Below are 18369 nucleotides of genomic sequence, written 5' to 3' on the forward strand. Positions count from 1 at the left end.
CACTTATATTTCATGCAGAAAATTAGTTTCATAAATTTGTACAATTTTCAGAAAAATAAGTTAAATATGACTAAAGATTCAAACACAATATTTTGAAAAACCAACATTATTGTGAAATGCATAGAAGATAAAAATCTAATTTTGGTTTAACATTTGAATCCTTACTTAAAAGGGCTGGGAAACAAATACAAACATGACTTTTCTTTCTAATCCCCAATTTACTGGCTTCTTTCATTCTTTTCCTTTTTCCCCTTACAGATCCTGTCAGTAATTAACCAGATAGAGGCAGTGTGGTGAAGGGGAAGGAGCAGCCAACTTGGAGTCACAGGACCTGGGTCCGAATCCTGGCTCTCTTGCTCATTAGCTAGGTGACTGGTCAAGTCACAATTTTGCTGGGCTTCTGTTTCCTCGCCGGCAAGGTGAGGGCTATACGAGATGGCCTCTAAGGCTCTTTCAGGGCTAAATCCTATAATGCTACTACCTCAGAGGGTTGTTGTGAGGAAGGTGGTTTGTAAACTTTCAAGTCTTGTAAAAATGTGAACTGTGTATTTTGGGAAGGAAATCATGGAAATGATCCTTTTGGACATGAACCATTTTCGTAATAAATACCTCATAAAGTATGTAAACATGTCACAAAAATATTAACACAAGATAATCATTTTAGAGACAACAACTCTTTAAGAATACTTACAATGGTACAGATTGAATTTAAAAGACTATACAAGACAGGCCACATCCCCCTTTCCAGTAGATCGAGCCTCAAGGAAATGCAGTTTCTGGCAAAATATTTTAAGTTTATATTCTTTATTTGTACTGTGCAACTTAATTTTGAATATTACTATTTTTGTCAGAAAATTATTGTTTTTCCTTTATGTAATTTTAAAGTTTTTGTTCTTTTTGTTTTCATGTGACTTACTACTTCTTGGGACTACAATTTCCCATTATAAGACTATCCCATTTAATAACTGGAAAATGATTTACTTTCTAGCCAACTTTATTGCATAAAGTAAGGCACATGGTATATTAAGAAAGTAAAAAAAAAGTTTCCCTTATTTCTATGAAAGTACGCATTAAGACTTACAGTACTGTTAAAGGTACAAAAGAGTTACTAGCACTCTTTTGGATATAATTAATGATTATTTTGATAATGCTGTGACAGCAATACCCATAAATCATTTGCCTAAACTATCACAGGAAAAACAAAACCCTAAAAAAAAATAAAAAATTTAAAACAGGAGTAATACTGATGACGACATGAGAAATCAATGTTTTACAATGAATAAACTCACAAAAAATCTTTTCTAATTTCCAATTGTTTCCTAAAAAGATTAGTTCATAAGGTTTAAAGATCATTTAATTCAACCAGTTTTACAAATGAAGACCCATTTACAAACAGGCCCAGAGAAAAGTGATTTCCTCTAAGTCATATAAGCTAATAGTAGTAGAACCAGGATTTGAACCCAGAGCTTGAGACTCCAAATCCAGTGATCTTTCCATTTCACCATACTGCCTCTGTGGCTTAGCTAAACTTATTTTCGCATGTGGAAAAAGCCACAGTGACCAAAGATTTACCTTTATTCTATACCTAGACAGATCTTTGACCTCACTAATTAGAGGTGTTCTTTCTAGCAGTGCAGAACACAGAACATCCAAGCCTTCTAACCTCATGTGCCTACTGTCCATACCCTTCTCTAAGTCAATACTCTACTGTGAGTTCACGCAACTTGCAGAGGCCTAAGTAGCCTGACATTATGTTGACACCAATGAAGTATGCAGGTTGTCCGTTATCCCTCTCTCTTGGTATTAACCAGTGCTCCTCTTTTTCTGGTCATACACCGAACCTACTTAATATAATCTTCAACACTGCTTCTTATATACAATATTTTATTGGTAATCTGTTGCAACCTGTTCATGTCCAATACATATCTCTCCACTGTCTTTTGTTTAGCTCACAACTTTAATGCCTTGGAGGAATGTAGTATTCCATGATTTGCAGTCATATAACACTAATGGAAGAATACCAGTGTGGAAAACATAGGTTTTAACTTCAGGGTGAAGTTTGGGGATTGTTAATGTAAAGTTTCCCAAATGCAATCCTGCTAGCTCTCCTTTCTTTTCAATTCTAGGCTCAGTTGACTTTTCATCTGCAGTCTATGTTCCATATAAGAAGTGATGGATTAGCTCTATGTACTGACCACATTTTTGATAAATTCTAGTGTCTTCCTGTGTGGTTCAATCTTTTAAATGATTCTGGATTTTATTTAGGAGGCTGCAATATTTAGAACATGATGCAATTAACACAATATCATTCACAAAGAGAAAAATCTAGAGGTTCTCACTATCTGAAAGGAGAATTATTATAGATTTCTTCATTTTGGGCTGGACATCCTCCATGACATTAGTAAGCATCTTTAGTTAGCCAACATCTGTTCTATGCCTTGTTTGATATTAATTATAAAAGGTTTTTGTTGTTAAATTCAATAAATACTTTTAGAATAAAAGGCTGCTGAACTCAATTTTACGACTTTAATACATACAAAGGAAACATCTTGTTGGAGACCCTTTACAGGAGCATTGTGCTCTATCTTTTTTTAGAGTTAATAAGCACACAGGGGGATTTTTTATTCTTGAAGCCGCATGGCTATAAATAACACATGATATACCATAGAATATCATTTGTAAAATCTTGCTAATTTCTCTCTTATACCTTCATCAAAGACAATCTCAATTTTTTTTGTGACTCACTTTCATATTTTGTAGAGTTGCAGAAAACAGGCATATGAATCAGGAATTACTATTTTCTCTACTGACTTTTTAAAGTAGTAATAATGGCCATGATTGTTTACCCCTTTTAAATATTATTTTACTGATGTTCTTTCCTTTCTTATGATTGTCATTTCCCCAAAATACCTTCCACCTCCAAATAAGTTCTCCCCATGCTATACAAATGAATATTGGCTGTGTCTGAAAACGTATCCTTTATTCTTAACTTAGAGTTCACCATGTGTCTCTGCCAAAAAACAGGCGGTATACACCTTTAGTTTTCTGAAGCCACCAGTAATCACTGAGAGTTCTGAAGCATTTCAAGGTGTTTTTTGGCTTGTTTTCTATTATTACACTCATCATGTAAATTATTCTCCTGGTTCTTTTATTTCACTCTGCATTGTTTTATGCAAGTCTTCTTAATTTTTTCTGAATTCTTCATATTTTTCATTTCTTCTGGCACAGAAATATTCAACTATATTCACATACTGCAACTTGTTTGGCCATTCCCCAATCAATAAGCACCTGCTTTTCTTTTAATTCTTTGCTACTACAGAAAGTTTTTGTGTGTGCGGGATATGTAACTTTCATCTCTGGAGTATATGCCTAGTAGCCTTTACACCGTGTCAAAAGGTGCATGAGGTTTAGTGACTTTAACATTTTCCAGACAAAGTCCTAGGTCTACCAGCAGTGCATGGAGTATACTCAAATTTCTGTCACTTCTCCCAGATTCTTTTGCATATACTTGGTCTGGTCCAACTGCTATTCTCATCTTTATTTTCTTCAGTGCCATTTTTACTTTGTAACAAAAGTTACACTGGTAACTGATTTTTTAAGAGTCCTAAAATGATGATTTTACTTGTCATTAAAGGTAAAAACTTGTTTCAGAAATCTTGACAGATCTTATTCATCCTCTAAGAATCCTCTCCCCGTGTGATGTCCTTGTTTTAATTTCATCCTTAAATGCTCTTAGTTAAACGGGTTTCTTGCCAAATGTTATCTTGTTTCCCCCTATCCTTGGACCTCCCTGTTTTATGAAGTAATATTGCTCATAACCTCCTGTCATTCTCTTCTATAATATTTTAAAAATGTTTTTATATTCTAAAGTGGTTCTACCATATTTTTTTGCTTGGAAAGGAGATCATTTGTTGGCTAAAGGTTCCTAGGCTCTTTTGGTCTTCTCACTGTGGCCAACCAATTTACAATAATTAGACTTTAATTTAAATTTTTAATTTTAAATTTTTAAAATTTTAATTAAACTAAGAAATGGTCAGAATGTGTCAATGTCTGTTTCTTTATCCATTTCCTATTTTTTTCTATCAATAACATTTAAATTTTAACTTAAGTTCACACTGGAGCTGTTTCAATTATGTGTCATACTTTCTTAACTTTATTTTTATGATGAGGTATCGTTTCTGATCTTTGCTCTAATAAGGCAATGGTCTGAATGGAAAAAGACAGTTTATTTGGGAACAGGTTCCAAGATGGATTATTAGCTGTTACCTATTAATATACAACAAATTTTATTTTTTATTATGTTATTTGGAATTTAAATGCTCAGAGCCTCCCAACTTTCTCCCCAAAGAAAGTATTAGTGATATGTAGCAGTGAGGCTTCTGTGTAGACTGTAAACCATTGGCTCTCTCTCATTTTTTTAATCCTGAGCTGCATTTTCTAATATACTTTTTGCTGTTCTCCATACCATTTGTGCACGGAAGTAGCTGATAATGTTTATGTTGACTTAATTGGAAGGTCTTCAAAGAATTTCTTCTTTTGCAACAGGTAATACATAAACAAGAAGTATTTTCCAGGTGTTCTTTTTGCTTATGCTTATCATGAGCCCAACAAAACAAGATGACCAACTGCCCCATGCTTTTGATGAAAAAGATAAAAGATAAGATAAAACCAATTTTGTCAACTCTTCTATTTGTCTTTTCAAGAAAAACCTGGGAGCCGTCCTTCCATTTAGCTATAATTTCATTTTATCTTCTGTTACAGTCTGTAGCGGGGATTATCAATAGTGATAAGATTCAGTTCCTCTAGTAATATATTCATTCATTCATGCCTAGATGATGATCTCACATTTTAGAGTACCAACAGATAAGATAATTTTTATAGATGGTTTAAAAACTGTGATTGCAACTGTGATATGTGCAGAAGAGAAGGGGCCTACATAGAACTAAGGATCATTTTGTCTTTCAGTTTCATGGATTGCCATTGTCAGAGAATTCATCACCGAGTAGTCAGTCTTCTGGTGATGAGTCTCTCAATATTTAGTTAGGCTGATCTATAAAAAGCAGTTGTCTCCAGGACCATATCAAAATCTTTCTAGCATGTGTAGAAACTTCCAGAGTTTTGTACCCCAATGGCATATAGCCTTCAAGAAGCCAGGGTCACCTCTATGTAATAAAGGTATTAGAATAGTACTTTTGTCCAATGACAAAAATTTTGGCTTTCAATAAACTCAAAAATTATTTTTAATAGGTAAAAAGTGTAAAGGAATATTTTCCAACTATATATTATACTTAGATATAATATAGGTTTAAGATATGAGAACTTTGTGTTGACACCCAAACATGGAAAACTGTAGCATGTGTGATTAGGAAAAAAGTCATAAAGAAGAAGAACCCTTAACTGCTGCTTGCACAAGTAATTTTACCTTGGATATGGATAATATAAAGAAATAGCTTCAGGACAGACCATGTCCATTTCCCTTAATGGTTAAAAATCACCACCAGTGAGTAACGTAAGAGCTATTTTTACTATACAAATCAAAAGGCAAGTCTAGAGAATACCTGGTAACTTCTGATGGAACAGTTTTTCCATGGTTTGTTTTATTTCAAGCCTTTGTTCTAAGTCTTCATTATTTAAGCCAAACTCCTCTACCACTTTGTCAATGGCAACACCAATAGCTTTTATCTGGCAGGGTGTTGGTGGAGGCAAGGTAGTAAGCAGCTGTTCTTCATGTTTTTCCTTAAGATAAATTGTTAGATTAAGCACTTAGAAAGAACAATTAAACACATACTAATTCATTCTAATACTTCACTGAGGCAAAGCCCAAGGGAGGCTTCTGGAGTTCCCTTTTATATTCCCTCACCCTTTCCCCAGCCATTTGCTTTAGTCATATTCAATATGTGCTTTAATATGTGCTGTATCTGGATAAATGATAGCAGGAAGAAATAAAAATAAAAATTATGGGAAAACATTAGAAATGGTCATTATAAAACGATATCCTTTAATACTGATATAGCCTATGTATACATATGCAACTGTTTAAATATATATATGCTTAGTACCTGACTGGTGATTTCATACATATCAAGAAATCATGGTGCAGGCTATTGGGTTGTACCTTCATACTTACTCTGATGGATCCAATTATGTTAATAGTATGGGAATCATCTCTCAATTGATGAGGATAGCAAGGTATAAATGTCCCCCATATCCTGCAATTCTTATACATAACTGTGCGTAAAACTTGCAGAGGACCTACCTAATATGCTGGATGGAGGTCTTTCTCTGGTTTGTCTAGTATTCTGTGGATACCATTACAACATGATTGCTGGTCATTTGTTCATCTGAGCTCTAGCTACAAGATAGATCAGTCAACCTGTTTTTTTTAGTTCTTTATGCTTTTTACACTAGCTTTTTTGCATACAAATCATTCATCAGTGGTAATATGTTGTTCCCTACTTAACCCCGTTGTATGTCTTTCCATTATATTTTGGGTCACCTGTAATTATGATTCTTCTGAGATTACAGAAATCCATAGTCCACAGCCTATGGTATTATGGAAAGATCACTCATGGTGAAAAGACAGACTTGTATGTCAGAGGGAAGCTTGGGATCATTGAAAGCACTGTATTATTGGTTAGTTTTACAGATTTTTTTTTCTTTCCTCTTTCAAAACTTCTTTATTATAAAGGATGACTCTCTGGGACAGAATGGGGAGATAGGATAAAAAAAAAAACCCATAACTGATATGAAAACCTTCTATTCAATTCTAGGTTTAGCTCACTGTCCATCTGAAGCATGTGCCCAAATCTTGTGGAAATGAATGTTGAAAACTAAAAATAAATAAATAAATTCTGATTAGGAAAAAAAAAGAGAGGAACCCAAGAAGATCCAAGGGGTAGAAAGAGGCTTGAGTAAGAATCAACAGGAAGTTGGTAAAAAGGTAAACTGGAAAAACAGACAATTGGTAAGGGTAATAAACTGGTAAGACAAAAAGAAGTTAGGTGTGAATGTAAAGGGGCAATCAAAATGATATGGTTCTAACAAGGTGATAAGAAAGTAACACATATGGAGCTAAAGGTCCCCACAAACAGAACTTCTGTTTGCCACAGAAGTTCTCCAGGACAGCTGATAGTTAGAATGACAAAGAGTGGCATTTTTAAAATAATTATGATATGGCCAAATGCCTTATCTATGCTCAAAGTATAAGCTAGAGTCTGTCCTAGAAGAGAAGGCAAAGAATAACTTTTCACGTATTCCAGGCTATTAAGAAAATTAAAGTGCTCTTTAAAAAAATACAAAACTGAAGAACAGTTTCAATGTGAAAACAAAGAAAAAGGCATAAGAAGATGCAGAGGAAAATCCTGACAAGAGTCAGGAAACCTAAAGAATAGAAAAAAATGTGATCTAGAAAGCAAAGGGAAGAAAGGCCACAAAATCCTTAGGACTATACTGAAGTGGATAATGAGAAAACAGCTACTTATGGTTCTAGGAATAATGATGTGTAACCAGGTCAGGTGAGAGGTGAGAGGTTATCCAGTAATGGTCCAAGGAAATAGAGATGAGGAGCCATCTGTTGAGAGGTAGCAAGGCACTTATTTGTCAACCTAACAATGAGTTACCAGCTTTTTTCCTAAGGCATGTATCTAGAAAAGAAGAAAAGACTGTCTGAAGACGTAAAACTACATGACTATCAACAACTTATTCTGAATTACATGGGAACAAATGACATTGTCAAAAGAAATCTAGAAAATGTTGCTAAAAATTATTCAGCCTTGAGCAAGAAACTAAAATCCTTATGGGCAGAGATGGTGTTTTCATCACCACTAGTGACTTCAGGTAAGAATTTCTGTAACAGATTAAAATACAGAAATGACATCCTCCTGGAGAAAAGAAAACTGTATCTTACAGAGGATTAATATAAATTTACATTCCTGGACTTTTACAAATCTATTTGAAAAGCCTTAAACAGAAAATAGAGGAAGAAATCTGCTTATATATATATCTATATCTCTATATATATCTACCAAGCCAGAAACTACAGATTACAGTAACAACATTGTAAGTATAACAGCAGAGGCATTCAGAAATTCAAGAGACACAAAAGCTAAGAAAGAGGACAGGAATAAAATCCATGGCCCCAGTGGTCTATGTATAGACATACAACATGCGTGCGTGTGTGTGTAATGTAAGATAAACTAGAGATCCACATGCAAGAAAGCAAGTTAGATTCCATTGGCATCACATGAGACTTGTGACTTTGGCCTGGATGTGTATATATTATTTAAAAGGGACAGGATAGGAAAATGAGGGGACATAGTAAAATTGTATATTACAAAGATATGATGTCGAGCTGGAGCACAGAAGCATGGTAAAGAACATCTAGATGAAAGTCAATTAAAGTAGAAACAGAAGTAATATCAGGAAATACTACATTCTAACTGGACAGGAGAAAAAAAGTAAGTGAATTTGGGCGGCTAGGTGGCGCAGTGAGTAAAGCGCCAGCCCCGGAGTCAGGAGGACCCGAATTCAGTTCCGGCCTCAGACACTTAACACCCACACACAAAAAATAGCCGTGTAACCTTGGGCAAGTTACTTAACCCCAATTGCCCTCCAAAAGGCAAAAAAAAAAAAAAGTGAATTTGAGAAAAGAGGTCATAAGTCTAGCATGGCAGCATAATATAATGGCCAACTCCAATTATGTGTTTTATCTACTAGTGTTTTCTCTCTGCCAAAAGAACAGTTAATAATTTTTCAAATAATTTTAATGATAATTTGATCCTTTGAATGGAAGATCCAATCCTATAACTGATTCTCACAAACAAGTAGGAACTGGTTGCTAGGGGTAGAAATGATGAAAAATTAATAAAGTGACTACTTCATTTTAGAAACTGTGATAGAGAAGGGAAAGAAAGTTGAGCAGGGTCTCTGATACGTATCCTAGATTACTGGAGAGATTTCAAAGAAAAGTACAAAAAATAGGCCTTATTGAAAAAGAGCAAAGTGGATGCCAAGGTAAGAAACAACTCAGTAATTTCTAAAAGTATAGAAGATATAAGCAAGCAGTAACAGATGATGAATAAAAAGTGTAGGATGGTCCTATGAGAATAGTGTCAGGAGTGCTAAAACTCAGAATAAACTGATTTAAGACCTTTGGACGTTTAGCTATATTGAGGTGAAAGAAAATAACAGAACCCAGAAAAGGCAGAGCTGCTGAACTATTTTGCTTCTGTTTTCTCTGCCACGGAGAACCATCTTTATACTTGGAGAGGGTAGAAAAAAATGGTGGAGTTGATCCCCAGATAAATAGTGAGATAGTAAAAACACAAACAAATCATCCAACCACCTTAATGAATTAAAATCATCAGGCCCAGATGTTACTGATATGGTAGATGTGATGACTAAGCTATTGTTTATAATCTATACAAGATCACGGAGAACAGGAAGGGCATTGCAGGATTGGAGAATGGTAAATGTTCTGATTTTTGAAAGCAAGAAAAGAATTTGTAAACTATATGTCAGTGAGATTGATTTCAAATGCTGGCAAAAAAGTATTACCAAAGGCTTAGCTGGTGAACATCCAAAAAAAAGGAGGCAGTAATTACAAAGAGTCAGCATTGCTTTGTTAAGGACAGGTCATACCTGACTAACTTTATGTATTTTTGACAGTGTTACTAGACTGACAGAATACAATTCAACTTATGTCAACCAAGCAACAAGGATTTATCAAGCACCTACTATAGGCAAAGCACTGTGCAAGGTGTTGAGGATAGAAAAACAAAAAGAATGTCTCTCATACTATTCTAGGGGAAAAGATGTGGGCTAGATGACAGTAAAATTAGGTGAATTTAGAGTTGTTTGAATGGCGAGAGCAGTCATTAATAATTTGATGTCAATGTGGAAAGCTTTCTGCGGAGTATCTGAGGGGATAGCTAATATGATGGATTAGTGAAATCTGATGAGTCTCTTGACAGGCTAGAAAGCTGTGCCAAATCTAATAAGATGAAGTTCAATGGGGAAAATGTAAACATACCAATGTTAATATAGACATGAAGGTATATGTCACACACACACATATTTACTAGTACAAGCTAGAAGAGGTATACAGACAGTTTTTGCTTTATGTAAATTTGCATTATGCTTGTTCAACTTTACATAAACCCACATTAAAAAAAAACACCCATACTAATTTTACTGTGCTCTTTCTTCACTCTTGCCCCTCAGCTTGGCACTTCACAGTCTCCCATCCCCCCACCAAAAAAAATTCTTTAAAAAAAAACCAACTACTTAAAAAACCACCTCCAAGTGAAAGAACAGACCCCAGGAGACTACTACCACTGGATGGGGGCTTGGTTTCAGACCTTTAGGGTGGAGAAAGGAGACGTCTGTCCTGCTCTGCCCACCTGCCTGTGTGTTAAGCTTGCAAGTCTGTCCCTGGCTCCCTTCCATGTTCCTCCTTTGCTGTCGATTCTCTGTCTATGGCCCCCATGTGCTGGCCCCCTCCCTCCACTGGCTGTGACCCTCATTCTGTGTCTGTTCTTCTCTCCCTTCCCCAAATCCACTGACAAATTCACATTACCAAAAAATTGCTTTATGTAGAGGTCTGTGGAACAGTCCACTTACATAAAGTGAGAATTGTCAGTATCAAGAAAAGAGTTCATCTGAAAAAGATCTGAGGATTTTAGCTAACAGAATATTAGACTGCATCAAGAGAAAAAAGGTGCAGGCCTGGGGAAGCAATAGACTACTGCACTTTGGCCTGGTCAAATCATAACTAGAGTAACTAAGAAACCAGGAAGCATTCAGAGAATAGTAACCAAGATCATGGTAATGATATAATCCAACCCTTTTATTTTATACAAGAGAAAACTCAGGACTAGACAGGGAAATGACTTAAATTAAGGATGTGGCAGGATTCATATCAAGATGAGTGGCTCTAATTCTAGGCCTAGCTGACCATACCAGCTGTAGGGCTTTAAGATGTATGCCATATGAAGAATGGCTAAAGGGCATGAAGATGTTTAGAAAACTCAGGAATAACATGGTAGCCATTTTCAAATATCAGAAAGGTCAGGTGAAAGAAGGATTACACATGCTCTATTCGGTTCCAAAGGTCAAATAATGAGCAGTGATTGTAAAGACACAAATTTAGACTTGATGTAACAGAAACAAATGGAGACATCTAAAAGCGAATGAATTGTTTTAGGACAAAGGGATCTCCTCTTCACCAGAGATCTTCAATCAAAAAGTAGATGATCCCTTGAGGAGATTCTTCTTTGGGTTTGGGCTGGATTAGAGAGCCCTTCCCACTCAGAGATTTGATGATCTATGCTACATCTCCTATAGAGAATTCCTATTTGGATTTTGTACAAGGAAGTCTTTGGCACACTGGTGAATACTGGTGAGCATATGCTCATGAAATTGACCATTTAAACTGACCAATTCATTTAGCGATATCGTCTCTGTGGCACACGTCAAAGAACTCTGTGTGACGCGGACATCTGGGAGACAGTCACAAACTATACTGAGTCTGCTACATATACTGATTCTAACACTTGATTATAATCAACAAAGGGCAAAATCTTGTTTTCTCTCTGTATATATAGTGTCATTGTGAGGATGAGGTTTTCTGTAGAGCATATTCTCTGAAATTTTGCCCACTCCCTCTTTATATTTTTATCAACAACGGTTTCTGTATTTGTATAGCCTATTCTTGTCAAGATTTTAAGAAAATGAGGATAGGCTTGTGGATTGGTATTTATGATGTCTCCTGCCTTTATTGGTAATAATGCCATCTTTAACCTTCTGGAATCATCTTTTTGGAGATTTTGGAAATGGATCTAAGTGACTTTAAAACTGTTTTGCCATCTGTATGTATTTCCTCTGAATGAATGTATTTGATCTGTTCAGATGCTCTTCTCGACTTCACTGTTTTGGGTGCCATTTCTACTTCCTTATCGGCTAATAATAGGACAAATGTGTTGGCTCTTCTCTCACTATTAACAGATTAATGTAAAATGCCGGCAGATTTTTCTGTTACATTGATATTCTTGGGATAATCTCATTTAGCTGGGTCTCACACTAAGCTTTCTGCAAAACTGTTTCTTCCAATACTTTTCATTATTCTGTGAAGCAAAACTGTTCATAATCTTTCCATATTTACCTCTATAACATGGTAACAAATGAGCTTGTATTCTAAACTGATGATGTGCTTGGCTATCATATTTTTTTCACTAAGCAAAGATTTTAAGTGTTTCCTGGGTGAGAGAATATTTAATTTTTTTTTGTTGATCTGAATACTGCTTAAACTCTCCTAAGAGTGATAATCAAAATTAATATCTATATCATTATCCACTTCCCATAGCTTGTTCAAATATATTAGGTAGGAGATACTGTGATTACATGTAGTGTTATCTTTTATCTTTTTTCCTCCTAATTTACTAATTTTTATCTTGCTGTAATATCAATAATTGAATTTATATAGCACTTTGAAATTCACAAAACACTTTTCTCACAACAACCCTGTGAGCTAGGGTGATAGGATTATTCCCATTTTATAGATGGGAGAACTAAAGCTCTGAGGGGCTGAATTACTTGCCCATGAACACAGCCAGCAAGTATCTGAGGCAGGATTTGAATGCAGTTTTCCTCATTCATTCAAGTCCAACACTATACCACACTACCTCCATGAAGTCAATGACCTGAAGGCCACAGTGACAGGTGACGCTGAAAGGAGTCCCACTTTAGTAACCAGACATTTCTTTTCTATTAAGACATAGTAAATTTCATTTAAAAGAAAATATCGTTTAGGGCTTGACCTGCCGAATGCCTTCTGAAACAAGTATTGATGATATATATGTGAGGCTTCTGAGTAATTTACATGCCTCTGGTCTCTTTAATTTCTTAACCCTGAACCATATTTTCCAACACATTTTTGGCTGTTTTCCCTGTGCCCACCTTCATACTGAAGTCACTGAATATCAAAGTACATGTTCACTTGGTTTTGAGGAACTTGTCAAGTTCTTCTGACTTTCTCCTCTGCAGGAAATGTTAGCACATATGCTACCATTATTGTCACGGCAGCCCCCTTTGTCTATCTTTATCAGGAGATTTGGCCAAGATGTGATGATCAGGCATTTCATGAAATGACTTTTTTTGTTGCCCTTTAAATAAAACCAGCCCTGTCAACTCCTTTACTTATTTCTACAAAGAAAAGCTGGGTCTAAGTCATTCTCCTGTTTAATTCCAACTTTTGTGTCATGGTTTCAATATAGATGTGGTTCAGTTTCTCCAATGCCATATCAATTACCTGGGTCATTGGATAAAGATCTTAGACTTATGAGTAGCAACAAGTAAATAGTCCTTAGATGGCCTATACTGACACTTTTTTCATGCTACTTTGTCACCACTGAATACAACAAGAAGGGGGTTGCACAGGCCTGGGGGCCAATTTTTATCTATTTCATGTCAGGTATGGAATAGTAGCTAGAGATCTGGCCTTGAAGCCAATAAGACCTGGGTTCAAGTTCTGTCTTTGACACATACTGGCTGTGTGACTCTGGGCAAGTCCCTTACCCTTTCAGTGCTCTAATCGATTCTCTAACACTACAAGTTGCCAAGAAGGTGCCCATCTGCAGGGAGTTTCCTCATCTGGGAGAGTTCCCTGTATCAATGAAATCACAGATTCAGTCTATCACTAGCCTATGTGTTATTACCATAACTGAAGACTTTATCACTGAATGGTCAGTGTTCTGGTGATGAACTTCTTCATACTTAGCTAGGCTGGTCATTAGTAGTCAGAGTCTCCTACCATGGCCCTAGCAAAGGTTTTAGAGTTGGGGCACTAATGTAGAGAAAGATAATATCAAAATGACAACTGATACCAAAATATCAATTTTGTGCATATTAATAAAATCACATTGCATATTGACTTACCTTTATGTTTTTCTTGTGCCTTTTCTCTTTGATATGCTTATGAGCAGATGCAATGGATTCAACTAAGACATCACAGAGTCTGCATACGTATTTTGCTGTGGGATAGTTTCGTGAGCGCTGAAATTGAGAAAGATATAAATGTTGCCACTCATAAAATAGCCCAAAAGTGAGTTCCACTTTATCTCCTGCAGTGCAGCACAGTAAATTAACCTTATTCCCATTATACGTCACTAACTTTAAGTCACTGAAAATAATCCCAGAAATTTGGTAAAAATAGTTACACTTACATAGAATATATAATTCCACATAATTTAATTCTACCCAATGTGGTCTAACATGTAGCGTTTGATCTTTAATAACAGAAAAGTAACATTTAAATAGTTCCAACATTAACAATAACTGCCTGTTGTTAATCAAGGTATTTAAGAAAACATTACCTTCCTCAGCCTGTCAATGCAATCTCTCTTTAATCGTTCCTCAGCCTGTCGTAAGCCCAGTAGTTCTTTCACTGACAGCGCCGACTCATCTATGACAGGCCCATCCAGGTCTCCTTCTTGATCATGCTCCTCTTTTCTAGTTCTCTTCGATTTTCTGGGTTTCTTTGGCTTCTTGTTTTCTTAAGTTAAAATGAATTTCATTAGCAGTATTCCACTTAAAAAAATGTTAGGTGTGACTAATTATCCATTTTAGCTGAAAAAACTGGACTGTTAAACTGACCAGTAGAAAAGATTGTGGCTTTCCTGTAGTCAATTCACTTGAACATTTAAGTACCTCATCTGGATATTTCAATCCTTCATAAGGTGTATAAAGGTTTCTTTCCTGAAATTTTAATTTAAATCTTTTGTTTTTGTATCATAATGATTTCTAAATTTATCCATCCCCAACGGAGTAAGCCATTCCTTATAATAAAGAATAAGAGGGGGAAAAAAACAGTTCAACTAAACCAATTAACACAATTCAACCTGACATGATATTCAATGCTCCACATCCACAGCCTTCCACCTCTGCAAAGACAAGGAGATGTATTTTGTGAACTCTTCTGCAGGACCAAGTTTCTTGGAAATTATAATCACACAGTGTCCAGCTTTTTGTTTTTGTTCATCTTGAATTTTTATGACATGCTTAGAAAATGGAAAGTCTTAAGTAAGAAAATCTACTTTAGTCATTATTTTTATAATCTTTCCATGTGGTTAAATGGAAAAGAAACTTAAGGGTAAAGATTATGACTTCTGAAAGCATGCCTGTACATATTATTCAGATAAAAGTTAACTCCTACTTGATTATAAGCTGTTTTTGAGGAAAGGAACTACATCATTTAAAATATTTGTATCCTTAGCACCTAGGAGTGTCCTTCATGTAAGAAGTGCTTTAAAAATCTGTTACAGCGAATTCAGACAAGCTTTTCGTTTAACAGAGTAAAAATCAAAACAAAACAACAACCAAAGAACTTATATCAGAGATTTATGAGTAAAACACACACTAGAAAGGAAATCCAATATTTGGCTATTAATCTTTCAGCAAAAGGAAATTTATAAAACACCCCAAAGTCTTGAGACCAAACATAAGTCAAAATATATGATTTCTTACTAACACTTAACAGCATTAAACTATTTCCTATTTTCTTCAAACTTTTACTTTTCCCCATGCATCATTATCAATTTGGTTTGCATATTTTAAGTAATGTGAGGAAGGAGAATTATCAAAAATTATATAAAATTTTGTTCCAAAAATAAATTTATTTCTTAATGAACTCTGCTGGGCTTTCATTTCCTCAGGCCAAACAAATAATCTGCTCCTCTTACTAAACGTAAACATCTGTCTATGGGATTGAAACAAAGATTATGGGGTTTAACTCCAAAAATTTTTTTTCTGCTATGCACCATTGGATGGGTCCCTGCATGGTTCCAAAAACAAAGCTATTTCAATCTCAAGTTTGAGTTCTGATTCTACTGGTTTAAAGAGTAGTTTTAAAAATTATTCTTTGGAAGTGTAAACCAACAGAAAAATACACACTATTTCTAAGTCAAGTAAGCAGCATAATTCAGCACATACAGTCCTGCCATATGCGTAAGACCAGAAATGAATCAGTCATCTAAAAGAAAAATTCTGTGGCAGTTGGAGGCCTTGGATCTTCATTCCGAGCCAACAAAAAATTGTTGACAAGAGATGCAAATACTAAGTAACACTCTGCATTTACCACCATATGATAAATATAAATTATATTTTCTGAGAAGCTTCTAAAAATACTATCCCTGGCTGTTGGGAGAAAAAAGTCAAAAAGTAACAGTTGGTGGAAGTGCAATTGCAAAGTAGTACAAAGGGAAGTCACCAACAAAAAGTACAGTGTTAGAAAGAAATGAAAGTTTAAGGGAGAGAATTAATGGAAAAAATTTATTTTAGAAAGTGAAGTGTCATATTTATGAGATTCAAAAATATGTACATTATCTCGGAATCAGGAAGACCTCAGTTCAAATCTAGTCTCACTAGTGGTAAAATGGGCATAGTAACAGCACCAACTTCCCAGCAGGATCACTGTGAGGATTGTAAGAGGTAACAGTGGTAAAGCCCTTCGTGCAGTCCTGGCACACTGTAGGTACTTAATAAGTGCTTGTTTCCTTCCCTCCTTTTCTAAGTAGCAATTAGCAGAAGCCTCCCTTAGTGAGATCGGCAAGAAGATGCCTCTGCAGGGTTTCCAGATAAAAAGCTGCACCTTCCAGGGGTTTCCCAACTTCATAAAATCAACCTACATTATTTAAAAAATCAGAAGCAAAGAACTAAGTTGAAGCCATGACGCTACAGGGCATTACGAGTAACGGTTTTTTTTGCTTTTTGGAGGGCAACTGGGTTAAGTGACTTGCCCAAGGTCACACAGCTGGTTTTGTGTTAAGTGTCTCAGGTCATACTTGAACTCAGGTCCTCCTGACTCCAGGGCCGATACATTGTGCCACTTAGCTGCCCCACGAGTAACTTTTTAAAAGTAATCTCTTTATATTTTTGTGAATGATTATAAGGGGATATACTACCTTAAAGGCATTAATCTAATACAATCCAACAATTATTATTAACTGAATATTGAACTGAATTATACTTCTTTCATTTTCCCAAAAAGTTAAAAAACAATTTGGCCAGGAAATTAAGACAATACTGAAATTTTCTTGTAAATATTCCAAAGAAACTCATATTAGCACAGTCAAATGTTCTGGAATTATGTCAAAATTTATTGTTCTGAAAGTGGCTACCTAAGACCAAATTTGCAACATACAATTTTGTCAAAAGTTTCTCAGAACACATTAAGAATGATTTTAAGGGGTGGCTAGGTGGTGCAGGAGGACCTGAGTTCAAATCTAACCTCAGACACTTGACACACTAGCCGTGTGACTTTGGGGAAGTCACTTAACCCCAACTGCCCTCCAAAAAGCAAAAAAAGAATGATTTTAATTCAGGTGTGATTCCATTGCCATTTGCCCCATCTTTTAACAATGTAATCTTCCCTTAATGACTATATCTGAATTATACTTTCTTCATCACAGAGATTTTTTAAACTTGATGCTAGGCAATAATATTTACATTACTGCAGTTTTTATGATTATCTGTAACATGTAACAGGAGAACTGGTTGGGGCAGTAGGAGTTAACAATGTAATAATAAGGTCTATCCACTGGCTTTGCTTCTTTGGGCTTTATTCTTGGAGGACTTTTACTGGGTATAAAGAGGTGGCAGGAGAAGTCTGAGAACCATTTACTTTTTACATGGAACCAAGTTTTTTTAATACCAATTTTCTTCTTTGGGGTCACTTGGGTTACTAGCATATTAAAACTATTATCTTCTGTAGCTTACTCAACACATCCAAACAATTATCCTCATGTCTGCTCAGTAGTAGATTCTTTCTACAGAAACTGACATTAACACCACATTGTCTACGTACAGTGGAGGAGACTCGATTACTGTTGATATTTGGCCAGAATTCAGTTTCCATGGGGAAAGACACTGAAGCACAATCACAATATGTAATCAGAATATCTTGGACTGTATCAAAACAACTCAAAAAGAACAGGCCTAGAATTGATGTAGAGCACTTTAAGAGTCTCAAATTTTCATAGTTGGGAAGTCTCATCAAGCCTCCTGTCAACATTATATTCTTAAAACATAAGCAGACCTACCCAATGCTAGACTGTGTATGAGCCAAGGGCACAAGACAAAAAAAAGCAACTGGAAACAGACCCACACATTACAGAAGAAATTATTACTAATGTGTGCTTTTTGCACATGCAGTTTGCTCAATAGAACCACAGATCTCATCTAAAAATGTACTTTCTTTAGGCAAAAACTTATTTTTCTACCTTAAAAAACAAGATTTACATCTCTCTCTCTCTCTCTCACGTTATTTCATCTCCAAGACATGAGTCAATTTGGCAAAGAGACAGGCTCCTTGTGATT

The 18369-nt window shown here is 35.6% G+C and overlaps 1 protein-coding gene across 3 annotated transcripts in view; it reads right to left on the minus strand.

Moving 5' to 3' along the window:
- The window catches only part of TUT7 (terminal uridylyl transferase 7), an 87259-nt gene that overhangs the window by 64094 nt on the left and 4796 nt on the right, over positions 1 to 18369 (minus strand). For all 3 annotated transcript variants that reach the window (XM_069087950.1, XM_069087952.1, XM_069087951.1), the window contains exons 3-5: positions 14370 to 14548; positions 13933 to 14049; positions 5559 to 5736 (exon numbers count right to left, since the gene is read on the minus strand). In XM_069087950.1, the coding sequence (XP_068944051.1) occupies positions 5559 to 5736; positions 13933 to 14049; positions 14370 to 14548 (474 nt within the window). The remainder of the gene's footprint in view (positions 1 to 5558; positions 5737 to 13932; positions 14050 to 14369; positions 14549 to 18369) is intronic.

The sequence above is a fragment of the Petaurus breviceps genome, unplaced genomic scaffold (genome assembly GCF_028583685.1).
Source record: "Petaurus breviceps papuanus isolate PSGF00001 unplaced genomic scaffold, PetGlider_PUasm1.0 183, whole genome shotgun sequence".
NCBI lineage: Eukaryota > Metazoa > Chordata > Mammalia > Diprotodontia > Petauridae > Petaurus > Petaurus breviceps.